The sequence below is a fragment of the Hetaerina americana genome, unplaced genomic scaffold (genome assembly GCF_022747635.1).
Source record: "Hetaerina americana unplaced genomic scaffold, ioHetAmer1.1.p SCAF_1, whole genome shotgun sequence".
In the NCBI taxonomy this organism is placed as follows: Eukaryota; Metazoa; Arthropoda; class Insecta; order Odonata; family Calopterygidae; genus Hetaerina; species Hetaerina americana.
The window spans coordinates 21935521-21961234 of record NW_027286069.1 but is presented as its reverse complement, the minus strand read 5'-3'; the positions used below and the strand labels follow the sequence as shown (position 1 = coordinate 21961234).

At 39.4% G+C, this 25714-nt stretch overlaps 1 protein-coding gene across 1 annotated transcript in view; it reads left to right on the top strand.

Annotated features, from left to right (window-relative positions):
• LOC139697077 (noggin-2-like) overlaps nt 1–25082 on the top strand; it is a 216810-nt gene extending 191728 nt beyond the window's left edge. Inside the window, exons 4-5 of the mRNA XM_071595883.1 lie at nt 23713–24026; nt 24453–25082. Coding sequence (XP_071451984.1) covers nt 23713–24026; nt 24453–24694 — 556 coding nt within the window. The 3' untranslated portion in view covers nt 24695–25082. The remainder of the gene's footprint in view (nt 1–23712; nt 24027–24452) is intronic.
• Nucleotides 25083–25714: the final 632 nt, after the last annotated feature.

Sequence of the window (25714 nt, the reverse complement as noted above, 5' to 3'; positions counted from 1 at the left end):
CCAGACCGCTAACTTCTCTCCGAAAATTTTCAGTCTTACTTGAAGAAGACCTCTAAGAAGGCCGCAAGCTCAAACAATCTACAATGTGTGTCCTTTTAAGTGTTACTATGTCATTTGTGTTCTACTGTGTCGTCTAAAATTTATATATATATAATGTATAACACTTAGCACTAGTGGACACAGACAAAAACACACAGAAACACACAAAAAAGAGACTCACTATTTTTCGAATTTTCGGTGGTCGTGGCCACCTTTATCAAGGAAGAGAGGGATAAGTGTTTATATATATATATATATATATATATATATATATATATATATATATATATATATATATATCTTCTTCAGTATTCCATTCCCTCATTGTATCTCCTACATCCACTTGGTCTATCTTCTTCTTAGAATTACTCCAAACCGCCTTCCATCTCTTCTACTACAAGACCCAGAACTTCCTTTCCTCGTTGCCTTTCCTTTCCGTCCACTTTATCTTCTCCATTCTTCTCCACACCCACATCTCAAAAGCCTTCAATCTACGCTTATCCTCGTGCTTAAAGTTTCCAAACCAAACAACGCTACGCCCAATATCAAAGTTTTCAATAATTTATTCTTTACAACTTTTTAAGGTGCCTGTCAACTTAAACTTGTCGTACCATCATAAGGGCTTTTTATCTAAAGAATTATAATAATGTTTTATTTTTGCTCAAATTAAAACTCACGAAAATGATAATGAATATATTTTTGAGTTTCAATACTTGCTCAACGCTTCTGAATGAAAACAGATATTACGAATTTAGGTCTCCGCCATCATCGGCGTGTTTGCTATGTCTGGCTGTTCTATTCGCAGAAAAGACCGGCATTAAAAATTTATTGATTCAGTAAAGAACGCCGAGAATAGAATTTTCATGTTCGATACACTGAAAGGGGGTGTGTTTCGTACCCAAATAGAATTTTTCAAGGGAAGTGTTTCTGGGTGAAGCCTAAACAGAGGATATATATAAAGACTAAAAAATTGACTCAGTATCAATACTTTGGAAGTAATGGAGGATTTGGCCAGCGAAAAGTCGAAAGCTGAAAAAAACAGCCCAAATTTCACCGAAAATCCCATCAATTGAAAACATTTCTATAATATGGCCGGATTTCGTGTTTGAAATATATATATATATATACATACATATATATATATATATATATATATATATATATATATAATATTTATATATATATGTATGTGTGTATATATATATTCATATATATATATATATATATATATATATATATATATATATATATATATATATATATATATATATATATATATAACTTGGGCGGTAACAAACAATATAAGAACATAAAAAGAACACTCACACGATATTTCTTCATAATTTCGACGGAAATTAGCTCCGTCTTCTTCAGAAGATACAGTAGTACTGCCTGCTGGTATAGGGCTAGAAGCTAAAGAAATAAGCACAAATAATTTTGTGGGAAAAATCTAGGGAGTTCAGACATGGCCCTAGTAAAATTCCACGCAGGAAAACACCCAAAAAAGAAGGGGGTTGTGAAAAACCTGCGAAAACCCTGCAATATGGTAAAAAAAAATGTAAATTGTAGAGTCGGCTGTTAGGTGTTGTTTGATTACAAGTGGATGAAATGTATCAGTGTTCGATCTATGTCCATCCAAAATCTATTTTTAAAACAGTCGCCTACCTTATAATAATAAAATGCACCTACAGCATATCCGGTTGCGCAGTGGAGATCCATTCATTGTTGCTAGCTCCTCCCTTCCCCCCTCAAAACTGATGGTGGAAAGAGAGGGTGATGTGTGCTGGGAATGAGGTGGGGGGGTGGGAGGAATGTTTGTTTCCTTCCCACGACATTCGCTCGGCCGATCCGAAGACCGGGTCGAAGGAATAAACCCCGCCGACGCCGAAGTCACCCTTAGGCGTTCCACTCTCCCACTCCTCGCCGGCGTTTTTACAGGGGCAAGGAGTGCACGTTCGGATTCCCGCGATAGCGGCAGGCGCCAGCCTTCTAATCCCCCCGTCCCTCTCTCCCCTAGCACACACACACTCACCCCCCACCCTTTCCCTCACCGCCAGGCACTTACACGCCTCTCGTAACTATATGCATATTTATAGGCACTCGTGTAACGCCCGTTTATGCCCCTCGCCGCCACTGCGCGCCTCCTTATGCGTCCCACTCTCTCTCGGCGATGATTTTTTTTCGTTATTTTTATTATAGTAGGAAGGGAATGGGGGTGAGGGTTACTCCCGTGAATTAAAACAAATAAAAGATTGAACCTAACTCGACGGGTCCACCCAACCGATCCGGGTACCAGTCTACGCCTCTCGCCTCGGGATGGGACCGACCACCCCACCCTTTCAGACGCCCGCGGGACCCCTTCGCTGCCGGGCTTGGGTCGTCGCCACCCCGCGGTCCAGCACTTGTGGAAGGAGAAGGGAAGAGAGAGAGGTTGGGAGGGCACACTTACTTCGGGAGTATGCCATCCGTCGTATGGGACGTCAGTCAAATTGTGTGACCCCCCTCCCTCGGTATTTTACGTTCTTATTCATTCATACATTATAATGTCACTGTAACTCACCACTAGGGTGTGTGGTGATGATGAAAGGATTGAATATTAATGCCATCTTTCGCTCGTTAGATCACATTTGGAATATGTTGCTGGTATATTATGGAATCCTCACGAAGTTGGATTGATTTCCGAATTGTATCGCGTAGGGAATATAGATTTTCAAAACGTTGTTATAACAAACTGAGTAGCGTATCAAAATTATTCGAGGAATTAGGTTGTAAATCACTCACGGAGCGAAGGTTACGTTACAGATGAAATCTCTTGCATAAATTGGAATTACGTGTCTTTAGGAGTGAAGTTGAGCATGTATTATCACCCCCATCATATTACGGTAGGAGAGATCATGTCAATGAAATAAGAGTAGAGAAAAGATAGATTCAACACGAATTTTTTCCCACAACCGATTAGGGATCAGGATGGTGTTATCCGACGGCGTAAGGGGGTAGAAGTATTTTGGATCAAAAGCAGCCTGATGAATAATCACCCCCTGCCACATACCCTAGTTGTAGCGCGGCAGGACGACGTTATTCTGATCCCAAGTATCGTCCGTGGGATAAAAGGCATATTCAATCCATCTTTTCTACACTTTATCTCTCTCTAATATTATTGCTATAATCTGTTCTGCCGTAGTATAATGGGGTAGAATACACTAGTACAATAATACAGTTTCAAAATCATCGCTAAAGAGACATCCTTCAAATTTAAGAAAGATATTTAATCTGTAATTTAACCTTCTCTCCGTGCGTGATTCCCAAGATCCTCTAATAATTTTGACATGCTTCTCTGTTTAACATAAAATCGTTGTACAATTAAAACTCCTCTTCGTTTCATGGAGTAAGCTGATACAGTTTCTCTCCTTCTAAGCATTTGACCCCAACATTTCATGAAAAACCCTCCCACTCGCCACTAAATTACATATGTATATGTACGTATGTATGAGTGTATATGTGCGTAATTATGTATGTATTTATGTATGTGTATGTATGTGTATGCATATATATGTATGTATGTGTATACACATATATGTATGTGTATATACATATATGTATGTGTATATATATATATATATATATATATATATATATATATATACATATATATATATATATATATATATATATATATATATATATTTGTATATCCTTTTTTTTCTTTTCGATGTGCAAATCTGTGCTAAATGAATTTGTCTGTCTGTATGTATTTATGTGTACATATGAATGTAACTATAAGTTTAATGTCTAATATAATGTGTATACGACGATGGGTTGAATGGAAGAAGGGAACATTAGGTCTCAATTTCGCCCAAATAAAGACCTCTATCTATCGTATCTCACCTGCCCGACGTCCTCCCCTCTATATTACAGTCTTCAGTATCCCATCGCCATCAAAACGCCCCGCATTCACTATTTCTTCCTTCTTAGGATTTCTCCTTCAAGCACTCTCCTCTCCGTTCACCATGCCTAATAATTATTCTTTTGTTTTCCTTGCTGTCTATTTCCTATCCTTTTTTCCTATCCTAAGTTTTTCTCTCTGTCCTGTCCACACCCGTATCTCAAACAAGTCTCCAATCTATGCCAATCATCTTGCTTCAAAAAGCCATATTTCCGCACCGTACAAAACCACGCTCCATAACAAAGTTTTCCCTCATCCTTTCTTAAACTCCTTACCGTCTGTGTCACCAACTCACCACTCCTTATGAAAGTCTCTTTCCAATATATAATTCTTCCTCTGATATCGTATTTTGATCATCTTGGCTCAAAACACTTCCAAGATAACTGCTCCATCAGTTCTAGTTTTTTCCTTGCTATTTTTAACGATCAAGTTAACCTTTCTCATTCTCAGTAACCTGAAAAATTTGTTTTGTTTTATTTTGATAAAATTAAAAAAATATTTACTGGGGTTTTTGTATTTATATAATTGGGGGGTGTGTTGGATCAGTGGATAAGACGTTCAGCTACTGTAAAGGTAAAATTCCAAAATCATATACGGGCCAAGAAGGTTTTAAGATTCGAGTAAATTTTGATATTTTTGTATCCTACCAGAAAAAAAGCAAAAATATTTGCATTAATAGCGTCAGCACAACAATTTATTTGGTCCAAAATTCTTTTTACGCAGTGACTGAGAGGCTGACTAATATTATATTTTAACCCTGTGGATTCGCAAATCTTTCTTTTTTTGTTTCTTTGCTGATTGGTAGCGAGGATTCCTGGTGATTCGTTCTCTGATGCCAGAAGGCAATTTCTAGTGCCCGTTGTCTTCTCAAAAGTCTGAGTTAATTTTCCCTCGTCCTTTCATGCGACCGAAGAAGATTTTATCCTAGTTTACCCAACAACCCCGTCATGCCTCCTTTCTTCCCCTTAACGATATGTGACAGCCTGACGGTCTTCTTTGAACTTTTATCTGATTCTCTGATTTGTACCCAACTCCCCTCACATCTAGAATTCGCAAAAAAATGTCATGTTGGAGGCTTTTGTGTGACGGAAAAGACTGGTTCTACCTTTGATGTCTTGATTTAAAGGGAGTGAAGGTGGAATCTCCCCTCAAATCCCGAAACTCCCTCGCAGAATACAGAAGGAAGGGTTCTTATTCAACTCAAAATTTGGCTATAAAGACGTCAATAATGAAAAAAAGACGAAAAACAGAATAGATGGAATCGAACTAAAGAACTTGGAACAGGTCAAGTAGTACAAGGGTGTTATAATTACGGCAAACATTTCACGATAGACATAAGTCTCAAGAATACGCGAGTCGAACTTAAAGAAACTAGTTTTCATAAACTTGGCTCCAGGAAAATATAATGAAAGAGTAACTAAAAATTAGATGTCTTTAATTTAGCTACGCATCATTTTTAATACAAGGCAAATATTTCAAACCCGCGCGATAAGGCACCGACCGTGGAATCGGTAAATGTAAAGAAAAACCTCTAAATCTAGACCATGCAACACAAGCTTTACAAGAGACGTGTGGCAGAAGGTGTTAGGTCAACAATCTCCATAACTAATGGGATAAGTGATCGAGGTTAGTGGTTCGCCGCTAGGTTCAACGACCATAGTTTTTAATTGGGAATTTCAGCTTTGCTTTCGTTGTGATCGTACGAGAAAAGAATGAGTCTCTGAATTTATCGGTGCTGCAGTCTATCTCCCTTATCTTATCTGAAGATTCAAATCCGCCCAAATAATTAGGAGCCTTAATAATTTATATTTAGTGCATTCATTGCCCTACTAGAGTCATCACTAGGGTGTGTGGCAGGGGGTGGTTATACACCAGATTACCCTTGCCCCAAAACACCTTTCCCTCCCAACGCGGTCGGACAAATGATAATTCATTCTGATCCCTTATCTTTCGTGGGAAATATGACATCTTAAACCAATCTCTTTCGCATTTAATCTCTCGAATTTTATTGATGTGATCTCTTCTGTCGTGATACGATGGGGGAAAATGAAACATTTTCAACATTTGCCATCATCACGATTTTTCCGTCGTCATATATTAAATCGAATGTCTTCCGTTACCTTTCTAATAGACTTATTTTCACCTACTCCCTTCCTGATTGGAGGGACTTCCAACCAAAGTCCTCAATTAACTGCGCCACGCACGCTTTCTTATCGTAGCATTCTTTCGCAAACCTAGCGGTCCAAGTTTTACGAAAAGAAGAATTATTTGCGCCTTTTATATATACTTAATAAACTCCTTCTCCGAGTTCATCAAACTTGGAGTAAATCCCGGATTCTCGGAATAGGAAGCTAGTCGAGGAAACTGCACAAATCCGATTTCCACTAATATCTCCCAGTCTAACATGTGTTCTTGCGGTATCCTTTAATCGTTCTGGGTTTTCCCTTGTAACATTCCTTTCGTCCAGGCGCCGTTCTCTCCAGGGCATCGTGTACGCCTTCCATCATGGTGCTCGGTAAATCGTCCGGCGCCCTCGCGGTGATTTGGCACGCGAGTTAACACAGTTAGTTCCTTAGGCGCCGGAGTTATTGGCGCCCCAGCGCGCCCCCGCGAGCGTCTCTGCTCAGATTCGATGAACTTCGATGTCGCGGCACCCACTTCCACTCTCAAGATGCCTCGCCTTATTCAAGACGGGAAGGGGTATCTCGTAAAGGGGTTGCTGCTCTCTTAATGAAGTGTCCAGCCTTAGGGTCACTTATTCAAGGTACCAAAAAAAATTACAATTCAGCGTATTTGAATTAGGTTACAGGCTGTTGTTCGACTGTATATCGACTACATACAAGTTGTATATCGACTGGGGATGAACAAATAATGGGTTTCAAGAAGTAATTTTGACAATTCTTTCTTAAAGATAACCTTCTTATTTAAAATTAGTTCTTGTGGACTATTCTTTTACCAGCACCAAAACCACATTCATTTCATTTGGTAAATATATTTAATGTGTCATAATTATGATAATTAAACGACGTGATCAAAAAATTAATGCAATCATACATCACCGAAGTATACGTTCTAAGTCGAAAGAGATAATATACCTTGCCGCTTTTGAGGCGGCTTGGGCTAAGGCTCTGTGTCACAGATTATTTCCTTTTACTTTCTGGAAGATCAGTCCAGCATCGTTATATTTGCCTATTTTCTTATTTATTACGGTTTAGCAGTATAATAAGTTATTTGGCCTTAAATATTTTTGTCGTATGGCCAAATTTTATTAATATTTGGGTATGTAATAGCGCTATTGTTGTTGTACGTAAAATTTTCATTGTAAATTCCTCAGTAAAAAGACAAAACAGTTTTTCTATATTTATTTTTATGATATATTTCTCAGTTTTTTTTCCCATGTGGCAAGTTTAAAAGCCAGTCTAATTGTTTTCCGATTGTCATAAATTCTTTTTTATTGTTCCTTTATTCATTAGTTCAGCTTGCGTTTTTCAATATATGCGCGTGTATTTGGGGAATTGGCGATTCGTTTCCTTCTTCCGGATATGCGTGCTGCGAAACGTACAGTTTTGTATCCCTTATGACGTTTTATTATTATTTTCCCTACTATCCTTTTCTCTTTTTTCCTCGTCCATTTCTCCTTTGAAGGGTGAAATAGCTCCCTAACGCCATCTCCTGACCAAAGAATCGGCACACTTGGTTGCATCCCCCCCCCCGCCCCCGAGAGTTCAGTGTAAATTACGTTTCCTCGATAGTTCAAGTGGTAAGAGCATCGGACCGGCAAGTCGAAAGATCTAGTGGTCCAAGTCCCGGTCAAGTAAATATTTTTACACTTGTGATTTGCCTGATTCCGCCTTCCCCACCTCTCCTTTGTTCAGCTTTTATATGTGTCCCTATCCCTTTTACTTATATCTGTTTCTATATAAATGAGTATTTGTTCGCCATTTTGGCTTTTTCGTGTTTAAATGTGTGTGTGTGCATATTCAAGTATGTACCTGTACATGAACATAAATGTTTGTATGTCTTCGGTACGTGTTTGAATGTGTGTGTGACCTGAATACGACATGCGTGTGTGTGTAAAGCATGTCTCTAAGTTTATAGATATATGAAATAGAAAAATGTAGACACAGATTTAGGCAGAAGAAAGCACAAGAATTAAATAATAAATTGAGACAGTTTTGTGTTTGCAGACAGAGATAATTCGGTTAAGATAATAGTTGACGCAGGAAAGATCCGAGAGAGATAGAAGGAATATATTGAAGAACTGTATAGTAAGGAAGTTAGACCAACAAAGTTAGACATAGAAAAGGAACATGGCGTAGTGGATGATAGCTTAGGTCCACACATACTCGACGATGAGATAGAAAGGGCATTAAGGGAGATGAAATTAAATAAGGCCATGTGGGTGGATAACATTCCTGCGGAACTACTGAAATGTTTAGGAAAATGTGGAAGGAAGAGGCTATATGGGCTGATTCGTAGTATCTATGAGGAAGGAATCTGGCCGGAAGACTTTGTGAGATCAGTTTTAGTTCCCATTCCGAAAAAAGGTAAAGGCTACATCTGTGAGTACTCCAGGACGATAAGTTTGATATCCCACGCAGCTAAATTTGTTCTAAGGATCATAAACAAAAGGATAGAGAGTAGGGCAAATGATTACTTAGGGGATGATAAGTTTAGGTTTAGGAAGGGGAGAGGTACTCGTGATGCCATTGCAGTAATGAGATTATTAATCGAGCGGAATATACAACACAACCAGGACGTATTGGTCCGTCTCATAGATTTCGAAAAAGCGTTTGATAGAGTGAATTGGGAAAAACTAATGAGTATATTGCAGAAAATAGGAATAGATTGGAGGGTAAGGAGGCTAATCCGCAACCTGTACATGTCTCAGACTGCTCAGGTGCGGGTGGGAAACGAGGAGTCAGGATGGGCAGTGTTAGGAAGGGGTGTAAGGCAGGGTTGCCCATTATCACCGTTGCTGTTCAACCTGTATGCAGAGGAAATTATCAAAGAGGCATGGGAAGAACTCGAGGTAGGAATGAAAGTGGGCGGGGAATTCGTAAAATCAGTTAGGTTTGCTGATGACCAAGCTTTAGTTTGTCAGTCAGCCAAGGGGTTGCAAGCATTGCTGTGTGCATTGGAAATTCAGTACTATAGATATGGGATGAGAATCAATTAAAAAAAAAGTTTTTTGCAATTTTCCAGAAAGACAAAGGCTAACTGAAAATTAAAATAGGAGGGCAAAAACTAGATCAGGCAGAAGAATCTCGCGGCTACCCAAATTATGACCATAAGAAAGCTTAAAAGTTGTACCCACAGCCAAGTCAGGGATATGGACGGAGCCAATGGTGAGGGTCACGCCCCTTTCTCTCATTCGGTAAACATTTTTTTTTAATTCGAAAGAAGTACTTCTTATGTGTTTGAAACTAATTTTTAAATCCCTACGAAATCCTGAGCATTTTATAATATAACGTAGAATGCAATTGCGATCTCTCTAAATCAGTCCGATTACCTTAAATGTTGCAAGATTTTCAAATTTTCTTTTTGAAAAGACGTCTCAAAATTAGGTTTTCATGCAGAAAAACAACCCCCTTCCCGTGTTTTACAGGTTTTCCAGATCCAATACTGGTGAGGGGTACAAATAATTCGTAATCACTGATACACTGACAAGGAAGCAATACATGACAACGCTCTGCGTATGTTTTTCGAAAATGTATTTTGTTTTGCTATAGCAACTAATGAAAACATCTGATGAAGCATTCATGCATTTTAGCATAATTTCCTCATAAGAATCATACTAACCATGCTGATATTATAGCTCTATCTGGAATATTAAAAAATAACAAAAAATGAAGGAATTCTACATCTACATAGTACCCCGCAAGCAGCCTCATGGGGCGTGTGACGGGCGGTATTAGGTCACCACCCTTAATTATGAGTAAAAACGCATGCGAAATTCACAAATTCACACCAATGTACACACAAAAAATCGTATTTGTTCATGAAAAAACCTTTACAACTCACACACATGCAGATACATATACTAACTGACACACATAGGCACCCTATGTCTACGCAACGATTAACCGTCCTGACTTGTAAATTATATGTTATTAATATTTCTATAGTGACTTTGTTTTCATACTATTATGATTCATGACTTATCTACATGCATGATGGATCTATATGTACTGGAATCTATCTCCCTTATCTTATCTTTATGGTCTGATCTACCTAAGTAGTGTGGGGCAATTATAATTCCTTTAGTGTCATTGTTCAACTCGTTTGTTCGGTAACTTTCTCATAAGTCCCAGTCTGGCTTGTCCTCTTCGCATCTCAAGTGCCTCTCAGATGGCTAATTCCCCTAAAAGGCCTGCCATTCTCCTATTCTTATTGTAACAATTTCTAACGAATCTGGGGAATATCGTGTAACCCTTTATTAATTAATTATTAACTTTCATGGTTATAAATATGGTTAATTAATTGGTATGCATATATGTATGTACATGTGTATGTGTATGCATATGTATGTGTGTGTATGTGTATGTATGTGTATATGTATGTATGTGTGTGTATATATATAGTATATATATATAAATATATATATATATATATATATATATATATATATATATATATATATATATATATAAAACATTGTCAATGTTTTATGTGTTTGTATGAATATATATATATATATATATATATATATATATATATATACATGTATATGCATGTACGTGTGTATGTGTGTGTATATATATAAACATACTTTTTTCTTTTCGATGTGCAAATCTGTGCTAAATGAATGAATGTCTGTCTATATGTATTTATGTGTACATATGAATGTAACTATAAGTTTAATGCCTAATATAATGTGTATACGACGATGGGTTGAATGGAAGAAGGGAACATTAGGTCTCAATTTCGCCCAAATAAAGTCCTCTATCTATTTATCATAATAATTAACCATATGCCATGCCAAGAGTGTTTTTAAAAGGAAGGAAGGACGGCGAATGCAAAAGCATAGGAGGAAGACCCTCGACCAAACTAGGTAACCTGTAACGGCAAAATAACTCGAGGATAGAAATAGAGACCGCTCATAAAAGAATCACCTATGGAATCTCATTTGTCGCGGATGCGAGGCATGAGCGATAGGTACACATGAGGGAAGGAGATTGCGTACGATGGAAACATGGCGCAGGGGAGGTGGAATTCCGAAGGAGACAGTTCGAGTGTGACTAATGAAGGTGGGCCTCGGGAGAGTGGGCGAAGACAAGGAGCCCGCGGGAAGTCACTGATAAGGAAACGGATATTAATACTAGCTATTCTGAGAAAACCACTCACTGGAGAACGTAATGGATAGAGCAATTGAAAAGAACATATCCCGAGAAAAGCAAACAGGAAGTGTAAGTTCTATCTTTAACTAACGATGAAAGTCAAGGGAAAACTATCAGATAATGTAATGGAATGAAAATGTGAAATTATCTAAGGATAAATAGGTGATTGAAGTGAGAAACTTCGTTACCTTTGTAAATTCCATTTCTAACTTTTTTATTTGGCGATCCGGATTTCAACAAATTTGATGTCATCTTTAGGATTTAACTTGGACCAGAAGATGAAAAAAAAATCTTGAAACCCGTGTCGCGAAATGGAAAAGATTTAGCTGTGCCTATAAAGGTGAAAAGGTTTCTCATTTCCATCAACCTTTAGGAAGAAATTTCACAAGGTTAAACCGATTCTGTAATTTTTATGCAAAGAGGGATTGTCCATAGCGATATGTATGTATGTATGTATGTATGTATATATATATATATATATATATATATATATATATATATATATATATATATATACATATACATATCAGTATATGTATGGGTCGCGGTATTCCAAGGGTAGAGCGTTGGACTGCTGACCGGAGGGTCCCGGGCTAGCATCTCTGGACATCTGCAGCTCCACCCAAGCGAAGTGATTTTTCGGGTACCAGATCATCCTGGAAAACCATAACCGGCACAGGGAAAGGTACTGGCCCCCCCTACCCTGATGTGTGGATTTCACACGCCGTCGGGCTTAGTACTGGGTGAACTCTAACATCACCTACCAAACCGACCTTCGGGTATATATATATATATATATATATATATATATATATATATATATATATATATATATATATATATATATAGTACTCAGTACTAAATATTACTCACACATATAGTCCACAGTACACATATACTCAGTAGTGGGTATAATATATACCCAGTACTAAGCCCGACGGCGTGTGAAATCCACACATCAGGGTTTATATATATATATATATATATATATATATATATATATATATATATATAAAATTTTGTTTTGTCTATACGTGAAAATATTTCAATGGTGAACTTTCCTCCATCACAAAATGTTCGATTGGACTTCACTCGCCAGCTTTCATAACTCATAAGCAACCAATAGTATCTCCGTGTCCTGAGTACTCATTTTCAATTAGTAATTACGTAATAGAAATATTAATGGAAACATAATTCAGCCGCTCTCTCTTTGTAGACAACAATAAACGTTCCGTATTTGGCTCACAAAAGAGCAATGATAATCTTTAGAACCGGTAAACATCCGTACCACATTTGTTGAGTCATAATTTAACTTAACCGCGGCATACATTAACTCGAAAAATGTTCACATACGCCCAACAATACAATTATTAAGAATATATGAATATGCAAGGCTAGTTTTTCACTTCCTGAATAAACATCTCTTCCTGCTTCCTTTGACACTGAAACGCCTTAAAGTTTGAGTAAAAAAGGAGAGAGAGAGAGAGAGAAATAATTAGGGGTATGGTGGAATGCAGGAGGAATGGGAGATAGATGAAACTAAGCGGGGAAACTCCAAAAGGAGATCACAATATAACGAACAAAGTAAATGATGCATGCAATTGCACTTAGAGCAAAAGACCTTCATAATTACCGCCTCGATTCTTTGGTCTACCCCCTCCTCATTCCATTCAAAAGTCTCCTTGTCGTAACTTCCAACGGTTTCAAGATAAACACGTGATTTTAGGGCCACCCATGCATATATATATATATATATATATATATATATATATATATATATATATATATATATATACATATACATACATACATATATATATATTGTTTTTGCGTCGCATGCTAATAGGTTATTTATACAAACCTCGCCCGCACGCATCCTGTCACACCTAGTCTCCGGGTGTGGCTAGACTCTGGAGTGACGGAGGAGGAGGGAAGGTGGGGTGGCGCCAAGTCACTCAAAGAGGCGGCGCTTGTTTAATTCAACGAGGCGCCTTTTCTTTGCCAGTGGTTTTTTTTTACTTTGGGTTCGGAAATAAGTTTCCGGAACAGCTGCCACTGACTTCTGTCTTTTTTTTTTAATTCATTTCAGAAAACAAGGCGAGACTCGGAGAATATTATAAATGCGACGAAGTTAATGGAGGAAATTACGTTCTGTAGTCACCGAGCGTTGAAAAATGGAATTGAAGGATATTTTTAACAAACACTTATAAAAAAATACTTTGTTCGAAATAAATCAGCAATGCCATGTCATGTCCATGTTTTTGCAAATGAAATTCGATCGGATGATGAAGGCGGTGCAACCGCTGTGTTCGCCTGGAAAATAGGATAGGCTGCCGCAGAGCCTTAATCAGAGTGCTATTATGATTGAAACACAAGGTCCATAATCTTTGCCCACGACCCCGCGAGTCGCATGCGGCCGCTTTACCGCTAATGTTGATTTTTGATAAACTGAGCCATTGTTGAAATTATAACTAATTATAATTCCTTTTCATTTTACACACCTATCAACAAAAATAATTTCATTGTTAAATTCATTTACAAATGCCTGTCTCACCTGGATATGTATAACTAGCCTATGTATGTACCTATTCGGTTACATGGCATTTGAGTGGAAATAGCTCAGAGTCATTGACTGGAGGTTCAATTCCAGTTGACGCCTCCGTACAACCTCATCTTCATCGAAGTTTTGTGATCATTTGGGTACCAGATATTCCTGGGAAATCATAGGCGGTATGGGGAAATGAACTGGGCCCTCTTGTATTAAAATATTTTGGAAAGGTTAAAGAGAAATGTTATCTGTCGTTGGTTAGGCCTCATTTAGAATTTTCTGCAAGTGTATGGGATCCTCACGAAGTTGGATTGATTGCCGAATTGGATCGCGTGCAGCGTAGAGGAACTGGATTTGTAAAACGTTGCTATGATAAACTTAGTAGAGTATCCAAAATATTAGAACAGCTATGCTGGGAATCACTCAATGGAGCGAAGGTTAAATTATAGATTAAATCTCTTGCATAAATTGGAAGGGCGTCTGTTTAGCAGTGATGTTGAAAATGTATTATAACCCCCATCGTACTACGGTAGGAGAGATCATGCTCATTAAATTAGAGAGATAAAATGTAGAACAGATAGATTTAAGACATCATTTTTCCACCACGAACGACAGGGGTTATTTTTGAAATTTTGGGCTCCTCAAAGGACGCCGCGATAGCTCTAACTGGCTAAAACACTCGACCGGACATTAAGGGATCCGGGTTCAAATCCCGGTCAAGGCGAATGATTTTTACACTCTGAAATTGTTGCATTTAAATGCACATTAGCGGATGACTGCATTAAAAGTTACTGTTGCCGCATCTCCCGCAGAGTCTTTGGAAATCATTACATTTTCTTACATTATTCTTTATCAACACATTTTCATCGCCTAAAACCTTTTTTTTCTTTTTCCGCCCCTATTTTTAATGTTTCCATTCGTATATAATTCGGCCCCTTATATTAGGTTTGATGAATCGCCACCTTATGCTACGATAGTATCAATAACCTCAATTTATTGCAGATAGGCCTTTTTCGCCATTATTTTCTGCCCGCAGCATCATTTTTTATTCTTCCGTCAGTAATAATTCTGCAGTCTACAAACAAAATAAATAAAATACAAATAAATAAATAGAAAAACTCACACACTCGTTCCAGCGTGCCTTTTCCCCGAATTTACTTATAGTATATCTTCCCTATTTCCACTGCAGACCCGCTTAATATTAATATTTATGTTCCCAGAATATCTTGCGTAAGTGACCCGGATTTTAAGGCTACCATTAACCCTAAAAACCTCTTTCACCTTGTCCCCCACCATGTCACACACTAGGACGACATTCACATCCCATTCTAAAGGCAATACTTTAGAAAAAACGTACAAAGGAACGCCATTTTCCCTTTAATTGTTGCCAGAATACGTCCCGCGGAGGAATACAAGAGCAACGCGAGATATAGTACCTCCTCTCTGAAGCGGAATCCGGCTGGCCCTTGAATTTACGCGGATAAGGGATCGTTGCTAAAACCATCTGGCCAGACGTGAGTGACGCTAGTCGATTTAGTAGCGGTCGGATCGACCATGGAGTGAGTACGAAAGGTTTTCGCGGGGGCGGGAAATGAAGTCGGAATTGGGTATGACACTCTTCAGGCAATTTACGCGTAGCGTGGCAAATACCTTTCGGGGCGTGATATTGAACCCCAATCCGCCCATCAATGTCACGATCTATCATCACGTCATCCGAAACATTCCAGTCCCATCCCGTAATCTTCCATCTCACTTCTCTTTTAGCCACTGGAACTCCGCGTTGATCTGTTTGCCCGGTCCTAGGCCGTGGTCGCAACAGACTTCTGTACTTTCTTCAAGAGACCTCATCTATAGCTTAAGTATATGCACATTCATAAATTTTTCTGTTTAGGCAAAACAGGGTCTTTCTGCGTTATTTTTCGTAGCAACCAACATCGAAAATTTAAAAATTACATGTTATTATGGCTGTGGGGGACTACCACCACAAGAATTAATGATGCAATTAATGATGCAGAAAATCATTCGTCATAACGATTCCTCGTCAATTAATGACCCACGTGAAGTCAGTTTTTCAGTCTTACAAAAACCTGACATTGTGTGGGCAATTATGTACGAGTTGAAATAATGTCGGCATATGACAGCATCTAATTGCCTTTTTAAAATTAATGAATTAATTTTTAGGGAAAAAACAGATTCAATCGCATGTTAGTCACACAATTTGGCGCCTCAGAACAAGTCCAAAATAGGTTTTGGAGAGTGCGTCTCAAGAAATCAATTAGAACCTATTCGGCGTGTTTTTAGAACTGTCACATTCACATCATATTACACACGAATGGGCCTTACATTACCTCCTCACGTTTCACGAGTAGTCCAACGAAAACCTTAAAAATTAAATATTTTTCATCTCGTAATTTCGTCAAAAGTTAAGTTTCTTACTCACGAAATTTTCATCTGCATTCAGTTCTCTTGGTATACAATACAATTATTTTAGCACTTCGAAAGTTCACGTATACTATATCTCTAGGAAAACCTTAGCCTTAACTGCTCCAAAAGACTGCCGTCACAACACGCGTAAAGTGGAATATGTGCATCGCCACTCTGAACTTTCATTCATCGATGAATCTACATACCCTTCACTCCCCTCTTACCATTAAATAAACGAATAAAAGATCTCTGTGGTGCATGTTGGAAGTGGAGTGGCCAAGTTTACATTATTTTTCCACCGTATTGTTGCGTTCCGGTATCATGCTGCCAGCTGTAGGCCACTCGTCTAACCATGGGCCAAAACTGTGGGAAACGAAAATGTGCGTTCGAACGCTTCGAAAGCGTAGCGCAAATTTAAGTCTTTCACTTTACTCACCCTAGTATTTTAAGCTAGTTAGTAATTAGCCATTATTATTTTGATGAAAAATTACATAGCTACCATTTCCACACAATATTTTTGATGATTTTGGTAGTTAATAGCGTTCAAATTTCTAGCGATATATCAGACGATGATCACGAATCGATTAGTTGAGTACGATGAATCGTTGAAATCGATCAGTGGTGTTTCCTATCGAAATGTAGTCACGGTTATCGATTAATTAGTTCGATAATGGCATACATAAGGGTAATATTTTAATACACATGTAATTAGAGTAATCTGTTGCGAATCCAAGACCCCCTCACTTGTGGAATATTGTTGGCATTCATATTCCTGTGCTTCAAGGTAATTAATTTACATTTTTTCATATTTAAAAGTTCCCTCCCGTCACTTAGAGGTTTTTCTAGATTCGCTGCCGAGGCCAAAAGCAAATTGGATGATGGTATTGAGTACGGAAGTCACATAAATTTTATGTTACTTCCAAAATATGCGGACAAGAGAGTTAATTGGTGGTAGGTACGATTTAGCTGTGGTGGAGATGATGAAATAAACTCTGTATATATATATATATATATATATATATATATATATATATATATATATATATATATATACACGTACATACATATTAATTTTAAACATACGTATGCATAGTCTTGACATTTTCCAGACGCAGGGATTTTAATTGAGTTTGATATGCATATTTATTTTCCCGCTCATCCACTCAGTTTAAATCATTACGTATTCTTATCTAAATAGTTTATTTTGCGAGAAATAATTAACCATGCAAAAACAGTGTTGAGTAAAAGGTTCAACTAGTATTCGCAAATTCGGACTCCATATAAGGAAAATTTGAGGAAAAAAAATCTTAGAAGTCCATATAACTCAGGTTGAGGTTGATTTCTTGAGATTAATTCATTTCGAATGCAACAGAAAGTCGCTTGGTTTGTCCTTGAAGGTCCAGAAGTGTCTATTGGACCCTTACTCATTTATTGGGTACACAATTCGCTAAGGCGGTATGGATTTGGTATGGTACGGCGATATGGTATGGTATGGCCGGTTGGCGGTACTTATAATTTCTTGCATAAATAGGGTAAACATTCCGAAAGTAACATAGACTAGATCCAATTAAGATATACCTTTCTGGAAAGCGTATCCAAAGGAATTTATGTATGCGCATTTTACAGACCGACAGTCGACAGAGACTATTCAATACTAGAATTAGATCAGCAAATCAAATGTTTCTTATCCAAACACAATGATCGCGACGTTATAATCGATAGAGGTTTCAATGTCCCATCTATTGGCTGGAGCACATATAATTTTAAAACGGACAGTAAAGACAAAGATATCTGCTAATCGCTATTGAATTCTTTTACGTTGAACTCATTGAATCAACTTGTCACTTCCCCAATTAGGGGCGATAATATTCTGGATTTGTTCATAGTAGTGATGAATTTTAGGAAAATCAGTGTTTCCCTCCCTAATACCTCACGTATCAGGAATACCGCAATAGAAAGTTGTAGATTCGATTAAATACCTAGACATTACCCTCACTCAGGAGCTCTACTCGGTGAAACGTATACGGGGAATGTGTGGACAAGCTAACAAAAAAATAGGATTAATTTTAGGACGGTATACCGTCGGGGTTAACCCAGAGATCGGGGCTCGATTCTAAGGCTTTGGTGGGTTTTTCTCCACCTAGGGCTCGGGATGCTCGTAATTTACTTTGTTATTATTTTCCAGTTTAAAAATCCAATGCAAAGGCCAAATATGGGCTCGGGAATGGTGTCCTTATTGCAATTAAAAAACTTGTCACTTCCCCAATTAGGGGCGATAATATTCTGGATTTTTTGTCGACGGATATCCCGAAAAAGTCTCAACTATAGAAACTATAAAAGGAATAAGTGACCACAGGGCAGTAAACGCTAAGTTTTCGCAACAAGGGGTCAAAATTAAGGAGCAAAAAAGGAACATTTACTTGTTTAAAGAAGGGGACTACAATGGCCTAAAATTTGCGTGCTACAGAATCAATTTGCTAGTTTAAAAAAAAGATCACTTAAATACTAAGGATAAGTGGAATCACTTCCTTGAGATGACTTGCTCAGCAGTTAATAAGCTCATTTCCAGGAAATTTATAAAAGATAACACGGAACCTAGGTGGTACAACGCGTATGCTAGAGGGATATTGCGACATCAAAGGACATCCCACGAAAAGATGAAAAATATTAGGGATGAGAAAGCGACAAAAAAGAATAAGATTACACTTATGATTTACAAGATATCCAGGGCGAATTCAAAAAATAAATAACGGAAACCGTTTAGTGTATCCAAAAGGAAAAGGTTAGCGGAAAATTTGAAAAAAAAATCCAAAAGCATTTTGGCCACACGTCGGAGAAGTTCAGGGGAAATAAGTCAACTGTTAATTCACTCAAAGATGATAAAGGCGAAAGATTGGCAAGGAGTTTGGAAAAGGCCAACTGATTAAATTCCTTCTTTCAAAGCGTCTTCACCAATATCTCACCGAATGCCTCCGATAGCTTACCATATCAATGCCGGTCAACCGATGCCCGAAATAGAAATCTCATGTAATGGAATGGAAAGTTTGCTGAAAAATATCATGCCTAATATATCCTCACGGCCTGATGAAATTCCCGCTCGTATATTCAAGGATCTAGCTTAGGAAATCGCACCGTCTCTAGAAATAATATTTAAGAAGTCTCTGTTAGATCACAAGGTTCCCCGAGATTTGAAAACGACTAACGTAACACCAATTTTTGAAATCGGAGACATGGGGGAACTGAAAAATTACATACCTATTTCCTTCAAATCCATTTCTTGCAAGGTTATAGAACATGTAGTTGCTAGTTCGATCGTAAGACACCTCGATAATCAGGAGTTATTAATGAAAAATGAGTATGTATTCCGAAAAGTTAGATCCTGCGAGAGACAACTTGCGCTTTCTGTTCATGATATTCTTATTTCGAGAGAGAGCAATGTTCCAGGGCCAAAAACACATACGGGGAACATGTGGACAAGCTAACAAAAGATTAGCATTTATTCGAAGAGTACTTGGTAAATGTAATGAAAAGGTCAAAGAGAAATGTTATCTTTAGCTGGTTAGGCCTCATTTAGAATATATGCTGTAAGTATATAGGATCCTCACGAAGTTGGATATATTGCTGAATCGGATCGCGTGCAGCGTAGAGGAGCTGGCTTTGTAAATAAAAAAATATTGAAATTTTTGTATCGAAAAAACTTTTTTTAGGGCTTGGGGGTTTTGATATCGTCTCCATTGTTTTCACTGTTAATAGTCCGATATAAAGGCCAAAAAGGGCTGTTTTCGGACTAAGGCTTAGATAAATATATACAAAAACATCCAGACATCATTTGCCAAAGTGTGCGATTGCCAGCCGACCAATTTAACCACTTTAAATGTAGGTAAAAAGTATAAACGTAGTATACAAAAAGGCCAAATATTAAACAGCTAAAATAGACCATTTATTAGTTCGTATGCGGACGTTTGCGAGCTGATTTACAACACACGCACACGAGCAAAACTCTCAATGATCAGAATTTAAACATTGCCCCATGACACACTCATGTGATATGGACTCACAAAATAATTTGCTAGCACCAAGTAATTCGATCAACTTGTTGCCAAGGCGAGCAATCAGGCGACGAGGAACGAAGGGTAAATCCAAATATAATGCACGCAGTCACCACAGTGCTTCTAAATGGCCGTGGAGGGCAGACGCGAGGGTCAGGGCTGTGGAAAAGGGGTTAAACCAGGGGTAATTAATTGGTGAACCAAGGACGTCTTGTAAGGTTTGGGGGAGGGGGGGAGGGCATCGGAGGGGACCGGGAGTTGGAAATCAAAAATTTAATTTCTATAAATGTGTTTACTTACAGTATATTACTGAGACGCTGGGTTGACTTTTTTCATCGGATTCATTTAAGTAGCCCCTCGCGAAAACCCATGACTACAACAACCGATGAGTTACTAACTCTGTAAGGATTCAAGTTTTCATATTTTTCTTTATTTGTGATACTTTTATTTATATACAAACTGTGTCTATATTTACACCTGTATATACATGTGTGTGTGTGTGTATGTGTGTGTGTGTATATATATATATATATATATATATATATATATATATATATATATATATATATACTCGTATATATATATATATATTTATTTATTAGGTAATCTACCGGCTAAGGTAGGTTTTTGGATGGACATAATTAATACTTTAATAATTTGTGACCCCTAGCAAAACACAACATCCTACTCTACATCAGGTCCCTCTTCAACTCTGAGTACTTTCTTCCTCCCTTCATCCCGTCCAACATCCCTATCCTGTTCCTTCCCTTTCCTCGTTTGCCCAACATTCTCCCCTCAATTAGTCTTCAACATCCCGCTGCCGGTCAATACCCCCCTCAGCCACTTTTCCTGCCTCCATAGGATAGCTCCCAAAAAACCCCTCTCTTGGCCCACCATACCAAGTACTTCCTCATTTGTTTTCTTCTCTGTCCATTTCACCTTCTCCATTCTTCTCCACACCCACATTTCAAAAGCCTCCAGTCTACGTCCATCCTCCTGCTTCAAGGACCACGTTTCCGCTCCGTACATAGCTACGCTCCATATCAAAGTTTTTACGAGTCTTTTCTTAACATCCTTACTCAACGTCCCCGTCATCAACTCCCTCCTCCTCGTGAAAGCCTCTTTGCCTAGCGCAATTCTTCTCCTTACGTCCCTTCTACTTTGACCCTGTTGGTCCAAAGCACTACCGAGATACGTAAACTGTTCTACCTGCTCTAGTTTTTGCCCTCCTATTTTAATGTTAAGCTTGGCCTTTTTTTCTAGGAAATCGCATAACCTTTGTTTTATTAATATTGATTCTCATCCCATACCTGTCGGACTGAATTTCCAATTCACTAAGCAATGCTTGCAGCCCCTTGGCTGACTGACAAACTAAAGCTTGGTCATCAGCAAACCTAACTGATTTTACGAATTCCCCGCCCACTTTCATTCCTACCTCCAGTTCTTCCCATGCCTCTTTAATCATTTCCTCTGCATAAAGGTTGAACAGCAACGGGGATAATGGGCAACCCTGCCTTACACCTCTTCCTAAAACTGCCCAACCGGACTTCCCGTTCCCCACTCGCACCTGAGCAGTCTGAGACATGTACAGGTTGCGGATTAGCCTCCTTTCCCTCCAATCTATTCCGATTTCCTGCAATATACTCATTAGTTTTTCCCAATTCACTGTATCAAACGCTTTTTCGAAATCTACGAAACAGGCAAATACCTCCTCGTTGTCTTCTATATTCCTCTCGATTAATAATCTCATTACTGCAATGGCATCACACGTACCTCTCCCCTTCCTAAACCCAAACTGATCATCCCCTAAGTTATCATTCGCCCTACTCTCTATCCTTTTGTTTATGATCCTGATAACAACTTTAGCTGCGTGGGATATCAAACTAATTGTCCTATAGTCCTCACATGACGTGGCCTTTACCATTTTCGGAATAGGAACTAAAACTGATCTCACAAAAAATATATATATATATATATATATATATATATATATATATATATATATATATATATATATACATTCAAACACAAAATCCCGCCATACGGCGAACAAATATTCATTTACATGGAAACAGATATAAGGAAAACGGATTGGAACACATATAAAGGACGAACACAATAGAGGTGGGGAAGGCGGAATCGAACGGATCACAAGAGTAAAAATATTTCCTTGACCGGGACTCGAACACCGGATCTTTCCACTTGCCGGGCGGATGCTCTTTATATATATATATGTATGTATGTATATATATATATATATATATATATATATATATATATATATATGTGTGTGTGTATATATATATGTATAAATATACATATATATGTTTCTCATATATATATATATATATATATATTTATATATATATATATATATATATATATAGTGCAGATCATAAGCCTTTAGACGCCAAGACGACTTTCGAAGGCTTTCGACTTGCCGGGTCGATTCAGTACAACCCTGGTGCGACACGTGATAAAAGAGCAATTACCTCCTGAATGTCCACTGCATCGGGAACACCGAAATGGAATGTGTAGATAGATTGAATCAAATACCTAGGCATTGCCCTCACTCACGATTTCTCCTGGATGAAATATATACGGGGAATATTTGAACAAGCTAACAAAAAATTAGGATTTATTGGAAGATTACTTGGTAAATATGATAAAAAGGCGAAAGAGAAATGTTATCTGTCGTTGGTTAGGCCTCATTTAGAATATGCTGCGAGAGTATGGGATCCTCACGAAGTTGGATTGATTGCCGAATTGGATCGCGTGCAGCGTAGAGGAGCTAGATTTGTAAAACGTCGTCATGATAAATTAAGTGATGTATCAAAAATTATTAGAGGAACTAGGCAGGGAATAACTCACGGAGCGAAGTGTAAATTACTGATTAAATATCCTGTATAAATTGGAAAGATGTCCCTTTTGCAATGATATTGAAAATGTTTTATTAGCCCTATCGTTTTATGGTAGGAGAGATTATATCAGTAAAATTAAAGACATTAAGTGTAGAACAGATAGATTTAAGGTGACTTTTTCCCACGAACGATACGGGATCATAAAAAAATGACTTTTGTCGGGCCGCGCTAGGAGGGAAAGGTGTTTTGGGTCAATGGTATTTTGGCTTATAATCACCCCCTGCCACACAAACTTAAGTGGTGGCTCGCAGGGTACTTAATAAAATTGAAAAAAAAACTAGGATTAAGAATACAAGTTTCCTCCATATCTTAATTTGGTGAGCATCGGATAGAGCAGGAAGTAACAATACCGTACCTATGCATTTATTACATATTGTTGACAAAAAGAGCAATTTTTTTCGTAAATTTTTCAAAAACCTCATCCTTCTCTCTCTCTCTCCTATTACAGGTCCTCCCTGCCTACCGAGAACCGTTCCCGCCTCCCCCCGTGGATAGCCGACCACCTCACCCCAGACACCACATCCACAGCCGCACGCCGCCGCCGAGGGGGCAGGAAGAGAGGTAGCGGAGGAGGTGGTGGAACCGGGGGGGGTCGCGGCCGCCGGCGGAAGAAAGACGACGACGGCGGCGGAGGAAGCGGCCGGTGGCGTCGTAAACTTCGGAGACTCCTGCTATCCATCACCCACTGCCCAGTCCGGTGGACGTGGAAGGACGTGGGGATAAGGTTCTGGCCCCGCTGGGTGAAGGAGGGAAAGTGCGGGGGCAGAGTCCCACCGGGGGAGGGGGACGGCGATGGGGAGGAGGAGGACGAGGATGGCGTCGGCGGGGGCAAGGGCAAGGTCTTCGCAGGTCCCCCATCGGAGGGGGCGCCGGGCAAGGCCGGCGGGCCCCTCCGTAGGGGCAAGAACCGCCGGAGGAACGGTGGCGGGGGGGCGGTGATTCCATTCCCCCGGCGAAAGAACGCCATCCCGAAGGAGGGCCCGAGAGGGGAACGTGAGCCGCAGAAGAAGCGCGGTCGTTCGGGTGCCGGAGAGCACCACCATGGGAAACGTGCGGGCGGGAGGCGGATGAGGAGGAGGAAGGAGAGGCAGGGGTCCGAGGACGACGTCGCGGGGGACAGTTCGGGTAGGATGGGGCGTGTGCGGAGGGGTTGGCCGGGAGAAGAGGGTTCAGGGGACGAGTCAACAGAGCCCACGTGCTCTATCCCGGCAGGGATGGTGTGCCGACCGGCGAGGAAGAGGCGAATCACGCTCCTCCGCTGGTACTGCCGCGAGTGGAAGGACTTGGGGGACTTGCTGACAGGGGAGGGGAGCGGGGGGAAGGCGTCTTGGGCGGCCGAGGAGAACGGGGGGAGCAGCAACCTCAAGTGCCAGTGGATCAAAGTGGAGTATCCGATTGTGACCGAGTGCTCGTGCCAGTGTCCCGAGTGAGAGGGGTCCGGACTGCGACCTCTCGAGACCCTGAGAAACTTCGTGAACCCACCAAGCCCACAATCATTACCCCGACCGACGGTGACCTTTCACCTTGGGAGACTGCGCTGATCAGTGGTCGTATTTAAGCGACTGCTGAGTCACAGGGGTGCCCTTCCTTTCTCCTTACACCCTCCCCTTAATTCCCAATCGGGCCCGATTACTGGCCGTGAAATGACGCCTCCCCTCTGGGGAGTATCCGTTCAAGAACGACGACCATCGGGCTCTGTGGCAGTATTCTGGTTCCCCTAAGACCGTGTACTGTTGATAATCGTGAGGGTGGCGCAACGTTAATTACATGTTCAACAGAATTCAAACTGATTATGGTGTTAATTGTGCGATATGAACGCTTGGCTATTTCCATCATTTTCACGTGGAAAACCTACTGGTTGGGGGGGGGTGGGGGGTCTATTAAAAGGCGAACCCTGATCTGAGCTCCTGACATATTTGTTGTGTCTTCCAATTGATGATTATTTTTAAGAGTAAAACACGGGTAAATAAGATTCAGAAATTGAAAAAAATAGCTGTAGGTCTATTTTTTCTCGGTGACCGTAGCTCAAGACAGAAACCTAAAAAGGACTTGTATTTGGGATTTTTTTTCGTCCAAATGAGTGCGTCTAAATGTATCACCTCACGAGTGTTTCAAATGGTTTAAGTCGATGAGGCATTGTTATCTTACAGTAGTGTACCTCATTAAAGTCACCATAAGGCTCTTAAAACTGAATTTGACCTGTAAACCCTGTAGGGATAGACACATTGGAGTGAGATACTTCTTTCCTCGGCGATTTTAAAAAGTGTTCAGCACTTTGGATAATTTGGAAATCCACTTCCTCAATGATACTCTTATAATATGCATTTCCAAAACATATCCTCTACAAATTTTTTAGGAATAATAAAGTCTTATTTTTGTCACGGTTAGACTGTCATTACGTCTCGAAGGGAAATAGACGGGAAATTCTTCCCACCCTTCCCATGAAACTA